The sequence below is a fragment of the Stegodyphus dumicola genome, chromosome 12, assembly GCF_044657685.1.
Source record: "Stegodyphus dumicola isolate Sdum_Otavi_A_Nest chromosome 12, ASM4465768v1".
NCBI lineage: Eukaryota > Metazoa > Arthropoda > Arachnida > Araneae > Eresidae > Stegodyphus > Stegodyphus dumicola.
The window spans coordinates 64,418,367-64,434,860 of record NC_140779.1 but is presented as its reverse complement, the minus strand read 5'-3'; the positions used below and the strand labels follow the sequence as shown (position 1 = coordinate 64,434,860).

The 16,494-nt window shown below is 32.5% G+C and overlaps 1 protein-coding gene across 2 annotated transcripts in view; it reads right to left on the bottom strand.

Moving 5' to 3' along the window:
- Ddr (discoidin domain-containing receptor 2) overlaps positions 1-16,494 on the bottom strand; it is a 933,786-nt gene that overhangs the window by 386,866 nt on the left and 530,426 nt on the right. For both annotated transcript variants that reach the window (XM_085806493.1, XM_085806492.1), the window contains one exon: positions 2,720-2,911. In XM_085806493.1, coding sequence (XP_085662619.1) covers positions 2,720-2,825 — 106 coding nt within the window. In that variant the 5' untranslated portion in view covers positions 2,826-2,911. The remainder of the gene's footprint in view (positions 1-2,719; positions 2,912-16,494) is intronic.

Genomic DNA, 16,494 nt, shown 5'->3' with positions numbered 1-16,494 from the left:
CCAATATATTGTGTAGCAAACAAAAAAATCTTGTAGGTGGTACCAAAATTTATATTTCAGACAGAAAATAAATATTAATTTAAATTTCTTTTCTTTGGGATATTGTTATTATTGTTTATGCATGTTTTTGCAAAATTTAGTAACCGAATTTTAAAATTTATTAATTTTTTATTTTATTAAAAAAATTTAGACTGTCAGCTATTTTCAAATCGTGCATTCGGCCAGCATGCAATTTAAGACTATTGATGTAGAGAATACTTAGCTTTACACTATTATTGCAAATGGTTCCAAAAATTTCTAGTAAAATGATATCTATCTTTACAGATGCTTTATATATATTCAGTATGCATTATTCAAAATATTCCGCATGTAATACTGTTAGATGATATCGAATGCTTTAATTTTTTAATTAACTGTTAGCATGAAATGCTAAGAAATTCTTGGAATAATTATCAAAAAATATTGAACCCGAGTGCTCCAACATTTAGCAATTTTTCGACACCATTTCAAAATACTGATGACACTGAACTGAACTGATCTTTCTTTGATCATTCTTTGATCACCAGGCATTCTGCAGAAGATTTTATTAACGCTTAGAAGTAAATTTTGCTGTTTGTTGAACTTAAATTATTTTAACCTTAGCCTAACGTTCATCAGTTATATCTGCAGAATATAAGAAACGCATACATGGAAAATTACCATAATACTTAATAATTTTAAAATTATTTTGGAATATAATAGCACGGAAGATATGTGGGAATCCTAGAGTCCCCACTCTTTCATCAGTAAATTTTGATAATTTTTGAAGTTAATTTTGCTATTTGCTTGACTTCATTGACTTGCATCTGAAACATTTAGCAGTTATATTGAGGAATTTATACTACATTAATTTCTGTGACATATTTTAAGATGCACGTATCTATACGTTCTTAGAGCTATCACAAAAATATTTTAGGCCTTATATATACGGCTTTGGCCGTCAGAGGCGTAATACCTACAGAATTTCTTAAATTTTAATAAATAAATAAAAAAAAAAATAACTTCAGAAATCATCAAAATCTTTTTCAGAAGGAATGGAAATTTTAGGACTGTCTTTTTACATCCAAAAAATCAGTTATTCGAACTGGTACACGAAACATTACTAAATTTTACAATACATTCCTGTTACATATATGTTTCTTAAAACCCTCTAGCCGACAAAACCGTATATATACGGCCCAAAATATTTTTTGTGATATCTGTAAGAACGTATACATACGTGCATCTTAAAATACGTCCAAGGAATTAAGGTAATATATTAAAAGTACATAAATCCAGGTATAAAGTATCAGAAGCATTGTGATAACAAAATCTAAGAAAATAATTCTTTCTCATGGTAATTATGCGAAATCCGTGCTTTCTTAGCAACCCCAGGCCGGTCTTATCCTGCAGGTACTAAATGTCGGATTAAATTAAAAATTTAATCCGACATTTAGTAGTTACACCTGCGGAATTACGTTAACTGTGCCTCAAAATTTAATAACAAGTAGACCATTTCGAAATAGTAATACACGGAAGTAGAGACGTAGTTCAAGTACAAGATTTCTGAGGTAAATTTTGCTTGTTTTTCAAATAAATTTTGCTGTTTGTTAAACTTTTTATCAAAGTATATATTAATCTAACATTTATTAGTTATACCGGAATAAATTTTATGCTTTTAACGTTCGCAAGGAGACTAGAAAAGTCAATCAATGCAGATTGTGAAAGCAGCATAGTCAACATTAAAAAATAAAAACAATCAATTTCGGACGTCAGAAACAAAGCTACCGAGCATTAATTTCATTCCTAAATGTTAAAGATGGGTAGAATGCTAAATATTCTTAAATACGAATTGTAAAACATTCTAGAACTTTCCAAACTTTGAATCTCTTAAATCCTTACGAAAAAATAATAAGAGAAAAAATTACTTAATGGTTAAAAGTTATTTAACTACACCCATCTGCTCTTACTGAAAAGCAAATTGGAGAATAAAATTTGTAGTAATATGTTTTATTTATTATGAAACTCCATATTAAATTCAGGAAATGAAGTGCATAATTATAATACTCTTGAATTTTAAAATTTATATTCTAAATAAAATTGTACAAAAATATCTGAATAATATCTTAATTTGTTTGAATTTTTAAATAACATTTTTAAATCAAAGCATGTAACACAGGACACAGGATATTGTCATGGATTAATGCAGACAGCCATGAATACCTGGTGAGTTAAATTAGCTTCAAAAAATAGAAAGTATGGCGTTCAAGGCTAGCAGGGGGTTACATTTGTGATCAAATGCACTAAGATTACAGCATTCGAACTCTTTTTTTAAGGAACAGTTTTGCGTAACTTAAAACATCTAATACTCAAAATTTTTTAGTTGAAGAGTTTAAGCCTTTTTAGGAAACATTCTTAAATTTTGATTGATGAGAAACAAACAAATATTCAAGTTTCTGAATTTCAAATATTTTTCCAAATTCGGATTATTCAACTGTTCCATTCCTCATGCTTCGGCAGCTTCTGCCGAAGCATGATGCAGAGCACTCTACTTTAATAAAAGTAACAAAACAGTTTTGAAATGCAGAGAAATGTATGTACAAATTTAAAGAAAGCAACAATGTATTTTTTTTAATTTGTACATTTATTTCTGTATGTACAAAATTAAAAAGATTTAAATAATGGAAATAATTTTACTTACACAGGTCGAGAGCAGAGCTGCATTGTACGGAAAAGGCAACGAAAAAGAACCACAACACAAATAAATTGCCGATAGTTCTATATCCGGAATAGCGTGAAACAGGCATGATTCATCGGAGACACGAAACTTTCTTTCACCTTAAATCCATTATAGAGGTAATGTCTCAAACCTGCGCATCCTTTAACTCAGTACCTATGAAAGATAAAGGATAGCATATGTAATTTTTGTGTATATTTTACTGAAGTGTAATAATGTTATATAAAAGAACACAAATACAAGTAGTAATATTTTTTCTCAAGTGCACTTATAGGAACTATTAAGACTTTGGAAAATATGTACGAGAAATCAATCTCGCCCGGGTTCGAGCTAAGTATCTTCTATTTGCTAACCCTAACATTTATTGCACACAAATGCTTATATCATAAGAAGACGCAAAGGCGATTCTTTAAATTCTTCCTTACTTAAAGAACGATTGGGGAGATGTACGAGATCCAATCGATCAAACCCAAGTAGTGGCAGGTTATCATTCATCATATTTTAATTCGGGCACAATAGCAGATAATATTAGAATTTTTTCGACCAAGAAACATGAAAAATGAGTCGTCATTCGAACCACAAATCTTTCAGCTGCTAGTACTTAATCGGCTAAGTTAGAGATCGACCATAGGTGAGGCTGAGATAATTTCTTACGTACTAATTAAGTTTTTTTAAGCTTATAACTTTTCGTTAAACATTTCCTTTATTATTCGCTGTTCTCAGATAATTAAAATTGTTTTTTGTGAAAATAGCGCATTTAATACTGTTACGACCAAATTAAGGTTTTCGTTATAATTACAGAGGATAAAATAACATAACCTATTCAAAATTCTGGACCTTTACTCCTATATTTTTCCCCGCACAGCCTGCAAAATCTTTTCATTTGAATTTAATGTCAAACATGGATATAATTTTGCAAATTTTTTTTCAAAAATAAAATCCGTATCGTGGCGTAGAAACTTATGGTTGAGGGAAAAAAAGAGTTTATTAACAGCCCTTTAGCAAGTGGCGCTCTTTCGCAAAACATTAAGGAATTTATCTTATATGCGTCTTTGCTCATAGCATATTCTCAGAGTGGTTTCGAAGCAATCTGTAATTGTGTAAACGGTGAGATTTGAAACCAATGTGTCGTCACTACGTCAAACGTTAATAGCTTTATTTTCCACACGCTCTCGCACACAGGAGATTCTCAAAGTGTTGTAATTCAGCGAAGTATAAGATATTTAATTTGTTTCGAATATAATTAATCTGTTGTCAGTGAACACGTTGTAGAGACATTAGGTTTATTTCGGAAGCAGAAGGGACGAAAGTATGCAACGCCTTTCCCGAGAATCGAGCCGAGGACCTCTAGAATACCCGCCCAGCGTGCAGACCACCACACCACGAAGGCACGTCAAGAAGGCGGGAGAAACACCTTATAAAGTTAAATGATTTAAAAGCAATAATCACTTCTTTAATAATTTAAATCTTTATTTTGTCTATTCAATAATAAAAAATTCATATAAATTTAAAATGGTTTGGTTTGGTTTATTAGATTACGGCAAAGCACTCGAGAGCTCTCTGCCTTAAGGGAGTGATGCCTTCGTGGAGGATTTTTTAAGGGAAACTGGCTCGTATAAATTTAAAATGAATTTGGTTTATAATACACAAGTGATAATTTATTTGAGTATATGTGGTTTCGTTGTAATTAATGAAACACGTTTTTAATGATACATTTTACGCAAACTGGTACAGAAGCTTTCGCTTTTTAACTTTTTTGAAGTTTTACATTTTTTTAATATATTTTTAATTTTTAGTTTTTCTTACTCTTTTTTTAAGATGCTAGATTGTAATGTATAATGTAATAAATCTTCAAATTGCAACCCTTCGCTTTATTTTTTTTGGCTGGGGGGCAATGATTTTCTTTTTCCGTTCTTTATTTTGTAGAGCATTATTTAATTTTCTAACCAGTTATTTTAAGTATCTTTTCTATCAAATAGCATTTCATTTCTCAGCCAGAATGCCAATTCCCAGCACGCGCAGTATTCAAATTAGGTAGAAACAGGGAAATATTTAAAGGAAAGTTCAGAGCGCGTTCTGCCTGCTTGAAGGCCACGTTGCTTTTGATTTGGTCACAGCCAGCTTGCGCGATAATTAAACTGTGAAGCCTTTAGGCTATGCTTAATTTCGTCAATTTTAATCATTATCTTTTGACTTAAACCAAAAGCGTTGGCTTCCGTAAGCACGAGTTGGCCCCGACTGTTAAGCTTTTAGTTAATAAAGGGTTCTATATACTCTTCTCTTGATTATGTAGTACTTTAAAAGACTTACTGATAATTCACTAAGCAAACTTTCAACGTCGAGTACATTTTATGATAGCAAATAATACACGACGTTACAATTTAATAGACTGTTAGCATTTCAATATGTTTGCACAAAAGCATATTGTTACGGCTTACAATAATTAAGTAGTCTACATCGAGGGAACTCTGCCTTAAAGAAAAGCATTTAACAATCTTTATTATTTAGTCGTTTTCTCTAATAAATTTATATTCTACTGCATTTACAGAAAGATCTAAAGCCAGAAATTATTTTGAAGCAATATGGAAAGAAGTATTACAAAATGAAACTCTTCTATTCTTAGACATATAAATAAATGGACAATAACTTTACGCTTCTTTTATTAGAAATTTATTTAACTTTTATTAGAAAAAATTTAAATTATAAAACTTTTATTAGAAAAGTGATTTACTTCCATGCATGTTCTGCATTAATCTGCCGAAATATGTTATACGTCTCTCCCTCACAGCTGCATATTAATTTTCGTGAGCAAACTTCTAATGTGGATGCTTTAGTTAATTACACTTAATTTCTTACACAGCAAACTTTTGTTTCAGCATGTGCATACTTATTTTTAATCACATGTGCGAAAAAAATTTGCGAAATATTTCTTCACCGAAATCTACCCGTCTTGTCAACTCCACGACTGCTTAAAATGTAAAACAACGAGAAGGGCGAGGGGTTTCCAAACTAAACATCAGCCCCCTTTCAATCGATATTGCTAATGTCGCAACGATTTTTTTTAAGCATAATATTTTTCTTCTCTATAAAGGTAGTTCTTAGTACACAGGAAATTAAGAACTCCTGTTATCGAACGGAGAATAATGTTCCTTTAACGGGCATAAGTTCTAAAGAATGAAAAAAAAGGAAGAGTTTCTGGAAAGCGGAACGGATAGGAGAGAAAGAAGGAGAGAGAGAGAGATTCTGGAGAGTTTTAAAACAAGCCTCGGAACAAACCAGAAACAACGTTAAAAGAGTTGTGATTTATGGCCTGAGAGCTTGAAAGTGAAGTAATAGGTAGAAGGAGCTGAATCACTAATAGTGTTTGTTTTCGAAATGCGATTTTAAAGGTAGCTTTGTCAGTCGGTTAACCGATGGATGTGCAAACTGGGTCAACAGGATAACATATTAAACCGCTTAAAATGTTCTAAAATATCCAAAAATTTTATATCGCGGAAAGCAGAAGAGAGAACATATATTTTCTGTAAACGTTGTATAAACTTCATGTAGAAGTAACACCCTTATTGACTACGTTTAAAAAAATGAGAAAAAGTTAATATTCTTGTAAATTTCTTTAAATATTTAAGTTCATTTGTTTCTATTGTTGTTTTTGAGAACTGCTGTAGAAATGTGTACTGTTTTATTTAGATAACTAAATGAAACAGTGCACAACCTACATGCCGCTTTTAGGATAATAACTTAAGGATTTATTTTATTTGTAATCTAACTTGTGTTATTAACTCTTCTGTATATATGTTTATTTCTTACAGAGAATTGTAGATCTTTCAGTTTTGAATCCAACAACTTTTAGACTGGAAGAAAAGGTGAAATGCAAAGCGAGATATGGTCAAAAAAGTCCTGAAAGGCCTTGCAGACAAAGCGTTTATCCAAGTTAACGATATTTGTCAGTTTTTAAATCAATTTAGCGATTTTTTGGAGCCGACCAAACGGTATAGTGGTTAGCGGAGCCTACTGCGGAACCAAAAGGCCCTGATTCGAATCTCGAAGAAGGTATGAATGTTTGTACGTATATAGTGTCTTTGTGGCATGGAGGCACTCTAAATATCTGGCTAGCCGGATAAGTCCTCTCGTGTGGCTTGGTAGTAAAGAAGAGTGGTGCGAGACTTTCGGACCACTCCCCCGGAGCACTCTCTCTCAAAATTGGGGTGGAAAATAGAAGTCCCACCGCCGTAAGGCTCTGGCAGCCATTCTTGCATGAAATTACATGGACCAGACAACAACAACAGCGATGTTTTGGAAGATTTGGAATAACGCATTTTGAAGCCCCATGACAGATTTTCCCGAAGCTTCCAGAAGCCCATGCAACATGCAACTGAATACTTATATGCTACCGGCAAGGATATTTACTAACTCAAAATAATGAATCTTAACTACATCGTATTAGCAGCATTATCACTGTAGGGTCATTAAGTTTTTTTGAAGCAAGAAACGTGAAAAATGTACAATGCTCTCCCCGGGACTCGAGGCCAGGACCTCTCGAATACGCGTTGCGTATGCTTCTACTTGCAGCACAAAGGCATTCGGAAAGAAAGAGAGAAAATACATTATAGCATTTCTAGCTATCTTAAATGTCATCAGCATTAATATTTTTAATTAAAAGTTTGCTGACACTTTTCCTGAAAAATCTCAGGAAACTTTGCCTATGGAATCCTTGCCCACAGGAAACTGACAGACGATAAAACGCAAATGCAGGCATACACGCTCATAAACAACGAGTGCGTATGTCTTTTCTATATTTTATTCTCGGGTTTTCTTTTTAATCTGTAAACTTTGTTTATAAAAACACAAAAAAATTGCCTTAAACTTGTTTACAAAGATTAAAAATTCCCTCAAATGTGCTTAAAAATCTCTCTATACAGAATTTAAAGTTGCAAAGAAACGTGCCTCATATTCTTTTCTAAAATTTAAACTTTCACTGGAATTTTGATGCTTAATTACGTTACAGGGGGAGTTTGATAACATCACTATTTTTAAATTATTTAATTATTTTTATATATTCCACTGCGACATTTTGTAAATGAATATTAATATCCAATGGCATACTGCAACAACCCCAAGTTCAATATTAGTGAGTTTTTCTCCCTCTCTTATTATTGCTCTCCTTAATTGGAAAATCTCTCGCCTTACTCAATGAAAAAAATAAGGAAAGGAATCGATATAAATATCCAAGAAATTAAAAAAACAGGAAAACCCACGAAGTAGTCTCCTATCACATGCTTTCCATCCGAAGCCGAACGTAAATAATCAACTCTTCAAATAAATGATCTGTAGGTGTAATCCCCTTCAGTATGCTCCTGATTTAAACTTCCTATCTCTGCAAGTTAATTAATTCCAAATTCCTGACGAAGCACGATTGCAGAGTTATTTGAAGACCCCCTTCCAGCTTTTCTCTCTCCTTCCCCCTCCTTCCAAAATTCATCGAGCCCTATCATTGGCCAAGGCGAGAAATGCTATATCTTCTCTTAATTAACTCTCACGAGGCTCTTTTAGAACGCCCCTTTTATTCCGATCCGAACTCCCTCCCCCCTTAAATCTTACCCTCTAGTCGATATAATCATCCTTTTTTTTAATTTAGGAGCAGCGGTGAGTATTTTCACGGTTGTCAGCCCTTGCTGATGTCAAGTTTTGGCAGCTTATTGCAGCGACAGCTGTACTTAACGAACTGATTTTTCGCCTTCCTAAGGAGAGTTTAACCATAAACTAAACAAGTTAAAGATGTATGGAAGAAGTTATCATGTGCCGGGTGACATTTCCAGGATGTTACGAATTTTTATGCCCAAGTCGGCAAAAAATATACTCCTGAAACTTTTAATTATGCTTTTAGGATTTTGTTATTTTTAGTTAACTGTTTCTAAATTTTATTATTATTCATCTTTCCTCCTCATTTCCATATTTGCATCTTTGTGAACATTCCCATATCTAAGGATCTAACGGTTTAATTTAGTAAGAAAGGAACTAAACGCGAAGAAAAATCTGTCAAAATATATTAAATATTCAATGTGTTAAGGTGTTTATAATTGCCTCTTACCGGGAGGCTCTTCTCGTGCGCTCAAACGATGTCACCCTAATAGTAGCTAGATTACAAAAACCCTAATATTAAATATTGCGCCCTTTTCATTACTGAAAATTCTACCATACTGGATTCACGTGATGTCATTACCAGATATTACGTAATTTCAATGCGACAGAAAGTGCAGAGATGTCACAAAGAGGCCGAACGAATAACCACTGGTAAAATATTGGTAGTTTATTCTGGATTAAAATCACAGCAAACGGGATGACACTGTTTCCGTGATGCATAATGTGAATGCAAATCCAGCTTCGATTAGAGAATCCTACAGGACAGCATCTTTTTCCTTAAGCAGATAGTCTGCATTTGCTGTGTTTAAATAATTTTGTAGAGACATAAGGTAATTTTTGGAAGCAGAAGAGATGAAAAATTAACAATTGCCTTCACCGGGAATCGAACCACGGACCTCTGGATACCGGCCCATCGTGCAGAATCACTACACCACGAAGGCACGCGAGGAAGGCGGGAGAAATACCTTACAATTTAACTTAACTTAATGGTAGCTTGAGCGAAAAGTCATAATAAGTAGATTACGGAGAAGTATGAAGAAAATGATGATGCAGAGGGAAATGGTCAGCAAACACTCAACGACAAACACACTTTAAATATTATCGAAAGTACCTGGTACTAACTTGAACAAAGGATCAAAAACTAAAATGCAACATGTTAGGAATCTCAGTTGCTTGCCAGAACAAATTCTATTATTTTTTTATGTATTAGTCTTTTTATTCTGCTTATATATTATTATGTTTAACTATATAAAGGTTAATATATATATATGTCATAATTTCGAAGCACAGTCGTTGAGTGGCACGGGGAGAAGAAGGAGTTGATACGAAACTAGATTTAGCCAATTAACATCTTTATTTGCAGATTTGCAGGCACACTAGAATAATTCCCTATCGATAATATATTCTTTAATCACAGCAACTGCGATAATTTCTTATATGCCCAAGTAAAAAGATGCGATGTCATTTCAGGCAGGGAAGCATACGCGGCGCAGAGTTGTTTGCATGGCAGAAGTCAGGAGAAAAGGAAGCGTAGTGCTCGTGACTCAGTATTTGTACTTCGTAGGTCCAGAAATTATTCTAAGCTATGATTGGTCAATATTAGTTTTAGTTACCTTTTTCAAGCAGTGTTATGTAATTTGGAATGATCTCAAATTTGGGAGGACAGATGAATTTAGGGGGAGAGCACCAAATTTAGAATGTTAATTTTGAGATCGCCAATTACATTTTAAAGCAGCCATCGTATTTTGTTATATCTTACACACACACACACACATATATATATATATATATATATAATTTATTTACTAAAGAAATATTTATTAATATTTATTGTAGGTACATCTTATTAATATTTATTGTAGGACAGATGAATTTAGGGGGAGAGCACCAAATTTAGAATGTTAATTTTGAGATCGCCAATTACATTTTAAAGCAGCCATCGTATTTTGTTATATCTTACACACACACACACACACACATATATATAATTTATTTACTAAAGAAATATTTATTAATATTTATTGTAGGTACATCTTATTAATATTTATTGTAGGACAGATGAATTTAGGGGGAGAGCACCAAATTTAGAATGTTAATTTTGAGATCGCCAATTACATTTTAAAGCAGCCATCGTATTTTGTTATATCTTACACACACACACACACATATATATATATATAATTTATTTACTAAAGAAATATTTATTAATATTTATTGTAGGTACATCTTATTAATATTTATTGTAGGACAGATGAATTTAGGGGGAGAGCACCAAATTTAGAATGTTAATTTTGAGATCGCCAATTACATTTTAAAGCAGCCATCGTATTTTGTTATATCTTACACACACACACACACACATATATATATATAATTTATTTACTAAAGAAATATTTATTAATATTTATTGTAGGTACATCTTATTAATATTTATTGTAGGACAGATGAATTTGGGGGGAGAGCACCAAATTTAGAATGTTAATTTTGAGATCGCCAATTACATTTTAAAGCAGCCATCGTATTTTGTTATATCTTACACACACACACACACACATATATATATAATTTATTTACTAAAGAAATATTTATTAATATTTATTGTAGGTACATCTTATTAATATTTATTGTAGGACAGATGAATTTAGGGGGAGAGCACCAAATTTAGAATGTTAATTTTGAGATCGCCAATTACATTTTAAAGCAGCCATCGTATTTTGTTATATCTTACACACACACACACACACACATATATATAATTTATTTACTAAAGAAATATTTATTAATATTTATTGTAGGTACATCTTATTAATATTTATTGTAGGACAGATGAATTTAGGGGGAGAGCACCAAATTTAGAATGTTAATTTTGAGATCGCCAATTACATTTTAAAGCAGCCATCGTATTTTGTTATATCTTACACACACACACACACACACACACACACATATATATATATATATATATAATTTATTTACTAAAGAAATATTTATTAATATTTATTGTAGGTACATCTTAACATAATAGTAATACTACATCTATGTTAATAGTCAGACAACGGAGAAAAGTTTAGACGCGTCTATAAATGATTCTTAAATAACATAGCCATGTCATTAATATAAGACATATCGTTAATTATTGAAAAAAGAACCATTAAAAATCATTTAAAAACAATTAGAGTTAATTTTGGATTTATAAAGATTACTATATACATATTAAATGAACTGAAATTCATTGAAATCGAAATATTTTTTCCTAAAACTTGCGCAATAGCTTCAAAGTAAGATAACAATAATTTATTTACTAAAGAAATATTGATTATATTATCTCCTAGTCCCTTTAAAAATGTATTCCATGATTTAAATTCAAATGTCTTAAAAATTATTTTTCGGAATTAAATTCCATACTTCTGAGTTACCTTATTTTAATACATTCTACTAAATTTGCATTAGGAGATAATATAATCAATATTTCTTTAGTAAATAAATTATTATCTTACTTTGAAGCTATTGCGCAAGTTTTATAAAAAAAAGTTTTTGATTTCAATGAATTTCAGTTCATTCAATATGTATATAGTAATCTTTATAAATTCAAAATTAACTCAAATTGCTTTAAAATGATTTTTTTAATCTTTTTTTTCAATAATTAACGATATGTCTTAGATTAACGACATGCTATGTTATTTAAGAATCATTTACTTTTGTCCATTGTCTGACTATTAACATAGATGTAGTATTACTATTATGTTCAGATGTACGTACAAATAAATATTAAGAGATACATCGTTAGTAGTAGTAGCAGCATTCCACTGGTCAACGTAAAGCTTTTTCAAACTTATGCAGAAAGAAGAAAAAATGCAGGACAGCAGAAAACATTCTATCATATTAAGATCCAGGTTCAAACTTTCAATAGTAATAGCTAAATCATTATATTGTACTGTTAAATAAATAAATGAATTTAGTTTGCGATTAAATCACTCCATGTACCCACAGATTCACGATATAAATATATAGCTATTATAAAACCATCGAAATAGTGAAACTCTAGCTAGAAGAAATTCCGTACAAGCTTAGTTAAGTAATTCCCACAATGATTTTACAGTACCACTGCATAAGCCTCTTCTCTTCGTACTTCTGGTTTGATATACAGCCTATTTCGCTGAAGCCCTTTCTTTGAGAGTACTTTGAATCTTTTTTAGCTCAACGGCACTGTACAGTTAGTTTGTGCTTTGGCTTAGTTTCGAAATCAGGATAAGTTGATTGGGTAAGCTCCTGTTGAGCTAGTAATAAGCTTCTTCCAACTTCCAATGATAATTAGGAGTTGATCAGGTACGGTAAAAATGATAGAATATTAATGTTACTAACTTTTTATTTATATTATTCTGCAGGTTAAACTGTTACTACGGCAAAATTAGTCAGCATTTGAATATCAGGATTGTCAAATGTGCCTTTTTTGAACCCATGATTAAGGCATGACTATGATTGCCACTAACCAACGTTGTCTAAGAATAATGCGAAAAGTCGTTTAAGCGCCTCGATCTTCCAATGTAACTTATACTAAATTATTTCATAGGCATACCTCAAGCAACTTAGCCCGTTGTGTCTTGGCACTTTAATTAAACAATCACATCAGACCTGCTGTTATCAGTATCCTAGGTTATATAACAATAAACAACTGACAGCTTGGGAGAATGTGTGGCACAGCAAGCTGTAAGTTGATAGTCAAACGATATCTGCCGCATTCTGTACTTGAAGCGTGAACAAAAACATGTTTCCAAACATAATTTGCTGAACGTTATAAATCGATGAACAATTTAAACTCCTATTCATAACAGAGAATCCATAGAAGAATATGGTAAATCACAGGAGGGCTATCTATTTAATGGGAATGATGCCTTCACCGGCGACTTTCTAAGGGAAACTGGCCCGTATTTATGCTACACATTGGAGAAACCAGGCGAACAGTTTGGCTGCATATAAGCATCTATACAGCCAGCCCATTCGCCCGGAATCGAATTCAGGTCGATTCCCTAGTGTTCAGCAGTCTTAACCGCTCGGCCATTGGTGGAGCTTTTAAACCTTTTGAATTTCCGAAGCATTTAATAGCAAACATATTTAGTTCAAAGAAATTACATTAATCATCAAACTAAGAAATCAGTTGAACATTTATAAAAAAATAGTTTTGGGTGAAATAGTTAAAACTTTCTTTTGCAAGCGAAATTCTTTCTTTTTGCCGATGAATTACTTTACAAAATTTTTGATGTAAAGTTTAAAAGAGAAAACTATGGTTTGAGCCACCAATGTACCAATATTCAGGGTTTTGATTGCTTGATCGCTGATGAGCAGTCCATAGCAGAAGTATTTGGTTTTTACAAATACTTCTGCTATTTCTAAAAAACAAAGTTTTGAGTTTGTATGATGAATTGGTGCATATAAGAAATAATTATTTAGGCTTCTCTTTTTCATATAACAGCACAAAAATTAATATGTACTTTCTTGTATTAACAAAACAATCTATTAATAAAATATTCCGGAGAAATCTAGGTAACGCTTGTAGCAAAATTCATTGATTTTACGCGAACGAAATTTGCACTTTCTTCTTTCATCCCACATCAAAACTCTGCGGTTAATGGCTGAAGAGATTAAGAATGTGCTTATTATTCTTTGATTATCTACAATGAAACATTTTGTATGGGGCTCTTAATAATTAAAATGTTTCAGTTGCTTAGATTGGCACTTTCTGTTTCCCTTTACGATGCATTTTACAATGTCTGAAGTTCAACTATGCAAAACTTTCGGATTTAATTAATTACTTAATGTAATTATATTAGCCTAATTAGCTTCTATGACAACCTATTCATGAAGAAGAATTCTCGTGAAAGAGAAAACTTTAAATTCTCTTTAGTGAAAAAAGTTCTGCTTCTCTCTTCATTTAACCCAAAAGGAAATTTATGTAAAGCCCTAGGCCGCTATTCGGGCATTAATCCACCCTCCCCGTACCCTTTAAAAGTCTCATTCCCGCAAAATGACACCACTACATCCGTCAGGGATTAAAAATTTCATTAACAAACTTCCTGCCTCATTAAGAAATTCATTATAGAGATTTGTGAAGAGCAGAGTGCGCAATGAAATAGTTCCTCACGGCTCCGGGTTCATCACTTCTTCCTTTTTTTTGATGGCATAGACTTCGGGGATTTACTTTTAATTAAATTGAAAACGAATACAGAACATATTCCCACCTAAGATTAAGAAAAGGGATTAAGAACGCGATTGGAAGATGTTTTAATTATGTGCAAGTAAAAAGAACGCTGAAAAAATGGCCTAGCGAAAAAGTAGCCTAGCGAAGAGACATTGAAATGACGCGAAGTTTCAGAGATTTACAGAAATTTCTCTTTATCAAAATTCGGCGGGGCAATTATTTTGGTGTTTTTCTGGTAATTTTTTCTTTGTTTTTGATAGCAAAAAACTTGCAGTCATTAAGTAACCGTAATCCTTACTTGCTGCAATTATCGTTTTGGATTACACTTTTTTTTCACCGAAATGCATTTTGAAGTGGACTTTAAAGGATATTTAGTTCTTTAAGAAAAGTTATAAGGTATGTTCTGCCCTCCTTTTTGCATGCTGTGGCGTAAACACACTCGACGCGCATTCGAGAAGTTCAGGGCTCAAGTTCCGGCGAGAGCATTGCATATTTTTCTCCAGAAATATAATTTCCATCTCGTTTGCAGAAAAAAAAAAAAAAAAAAAAAAGGCACTCGAACTAAACGATGTGTACAATAATTCGTCACCATGACAATGACTTGACGACTGGGTCCCCAATGGTGCTCTTTAAAAAGGGAAGTATGTAGTGTATTTTCTCCCTTCTTCCAGCACGCACGTAACTGCAGCACACTCATCACATATTCGAGGTCCGGGCTCGAGTCCCAGCGAGGACACTGCACATTTGTCACGTCTCCTGCTTAAAAAATAACCAAAATACACTTCAGTGGCGACCGAACTAAAGGGTGGTGGACGGTAATTCGTCATCGCTAGGATTTTGCGATTGGGTCCCCTCATCTCCAGTTTATCTTTAAAAGGGGGAGTATGTGAGGTATTTTCTCCCTCTTTTCTCATGTTTTCGTGGTGTAATTGGAAGCATACTCAACGCGTATTCGACAATTTCAAAGGTCGAGTCCCGGCGAAGGCACTGCACATTTTTCACGTCTCCGGCATAAAAAAAACCCTAGTTAATAATGATTAGTTATAATTCACTTAGTTAATAATGATTAGTTATAATTCACTTAGTAATAATGATTAGTTATAATTCACTTAGTTAATAATGATTCAAATAGATGTAGAACATGTAACATTTTGACAATTCTGGTAGAAGGAAAAATTTCCATTAGTATGAATGTAATATTTCTGTATTCGGTCAATTTTAATTTTTTTTCCGCAATTTATAATTTTAATATTATAATAATAATATTTTTCGTCTGTCGAATTAACATTAAAATTCGACATAATTATAATTTTAATATTTTTCATCTGTCGAACATTAATAATTGTATATTTTTCATCTGTCGAAATAATTCTCTGCCTTTCTGGTGAGTGGTTTGGTAGTTAGTAACTGTGAAGGTTTCAAATTATTTTCTAAATTACACTTAATTTTTTATTTTTAGGATAAATGTTTGTGTATGAGATATAATTTCATAGACTCTTAAACAATCACCTGATTTAGTTATTGTTAAGAAGTTAACTTAGAACCTCGATAATCTTACACTTTAAATAATACGTCCTTGTGCAGCTCTAACATGTCCTTAGGCAGGAGCGCAGTTTCGATTTTTCCGTGCAAGTGTATCAACTTCTGTTGCAAATTGTGTGCAAGTGTGTCAAGTTGTGCGCAAGTGTATCAAGTTGCTGGACTCTGATAAACATGCCTTACGATGCGTATTCCCTAGCTCTCCTTTATCTGCAACCATATATTTAAAAAGCTCATTCAGAAATTCGAAATTCAAAAACCTAAGTTTATTTTCTTTTGGTTAGACCATTATTGTTTTCTCGAAAGATTTTTATCCCAACCTTTTTCTTGCCTCGTCCGCATTTAAAAGAATTACTTTCTTCAT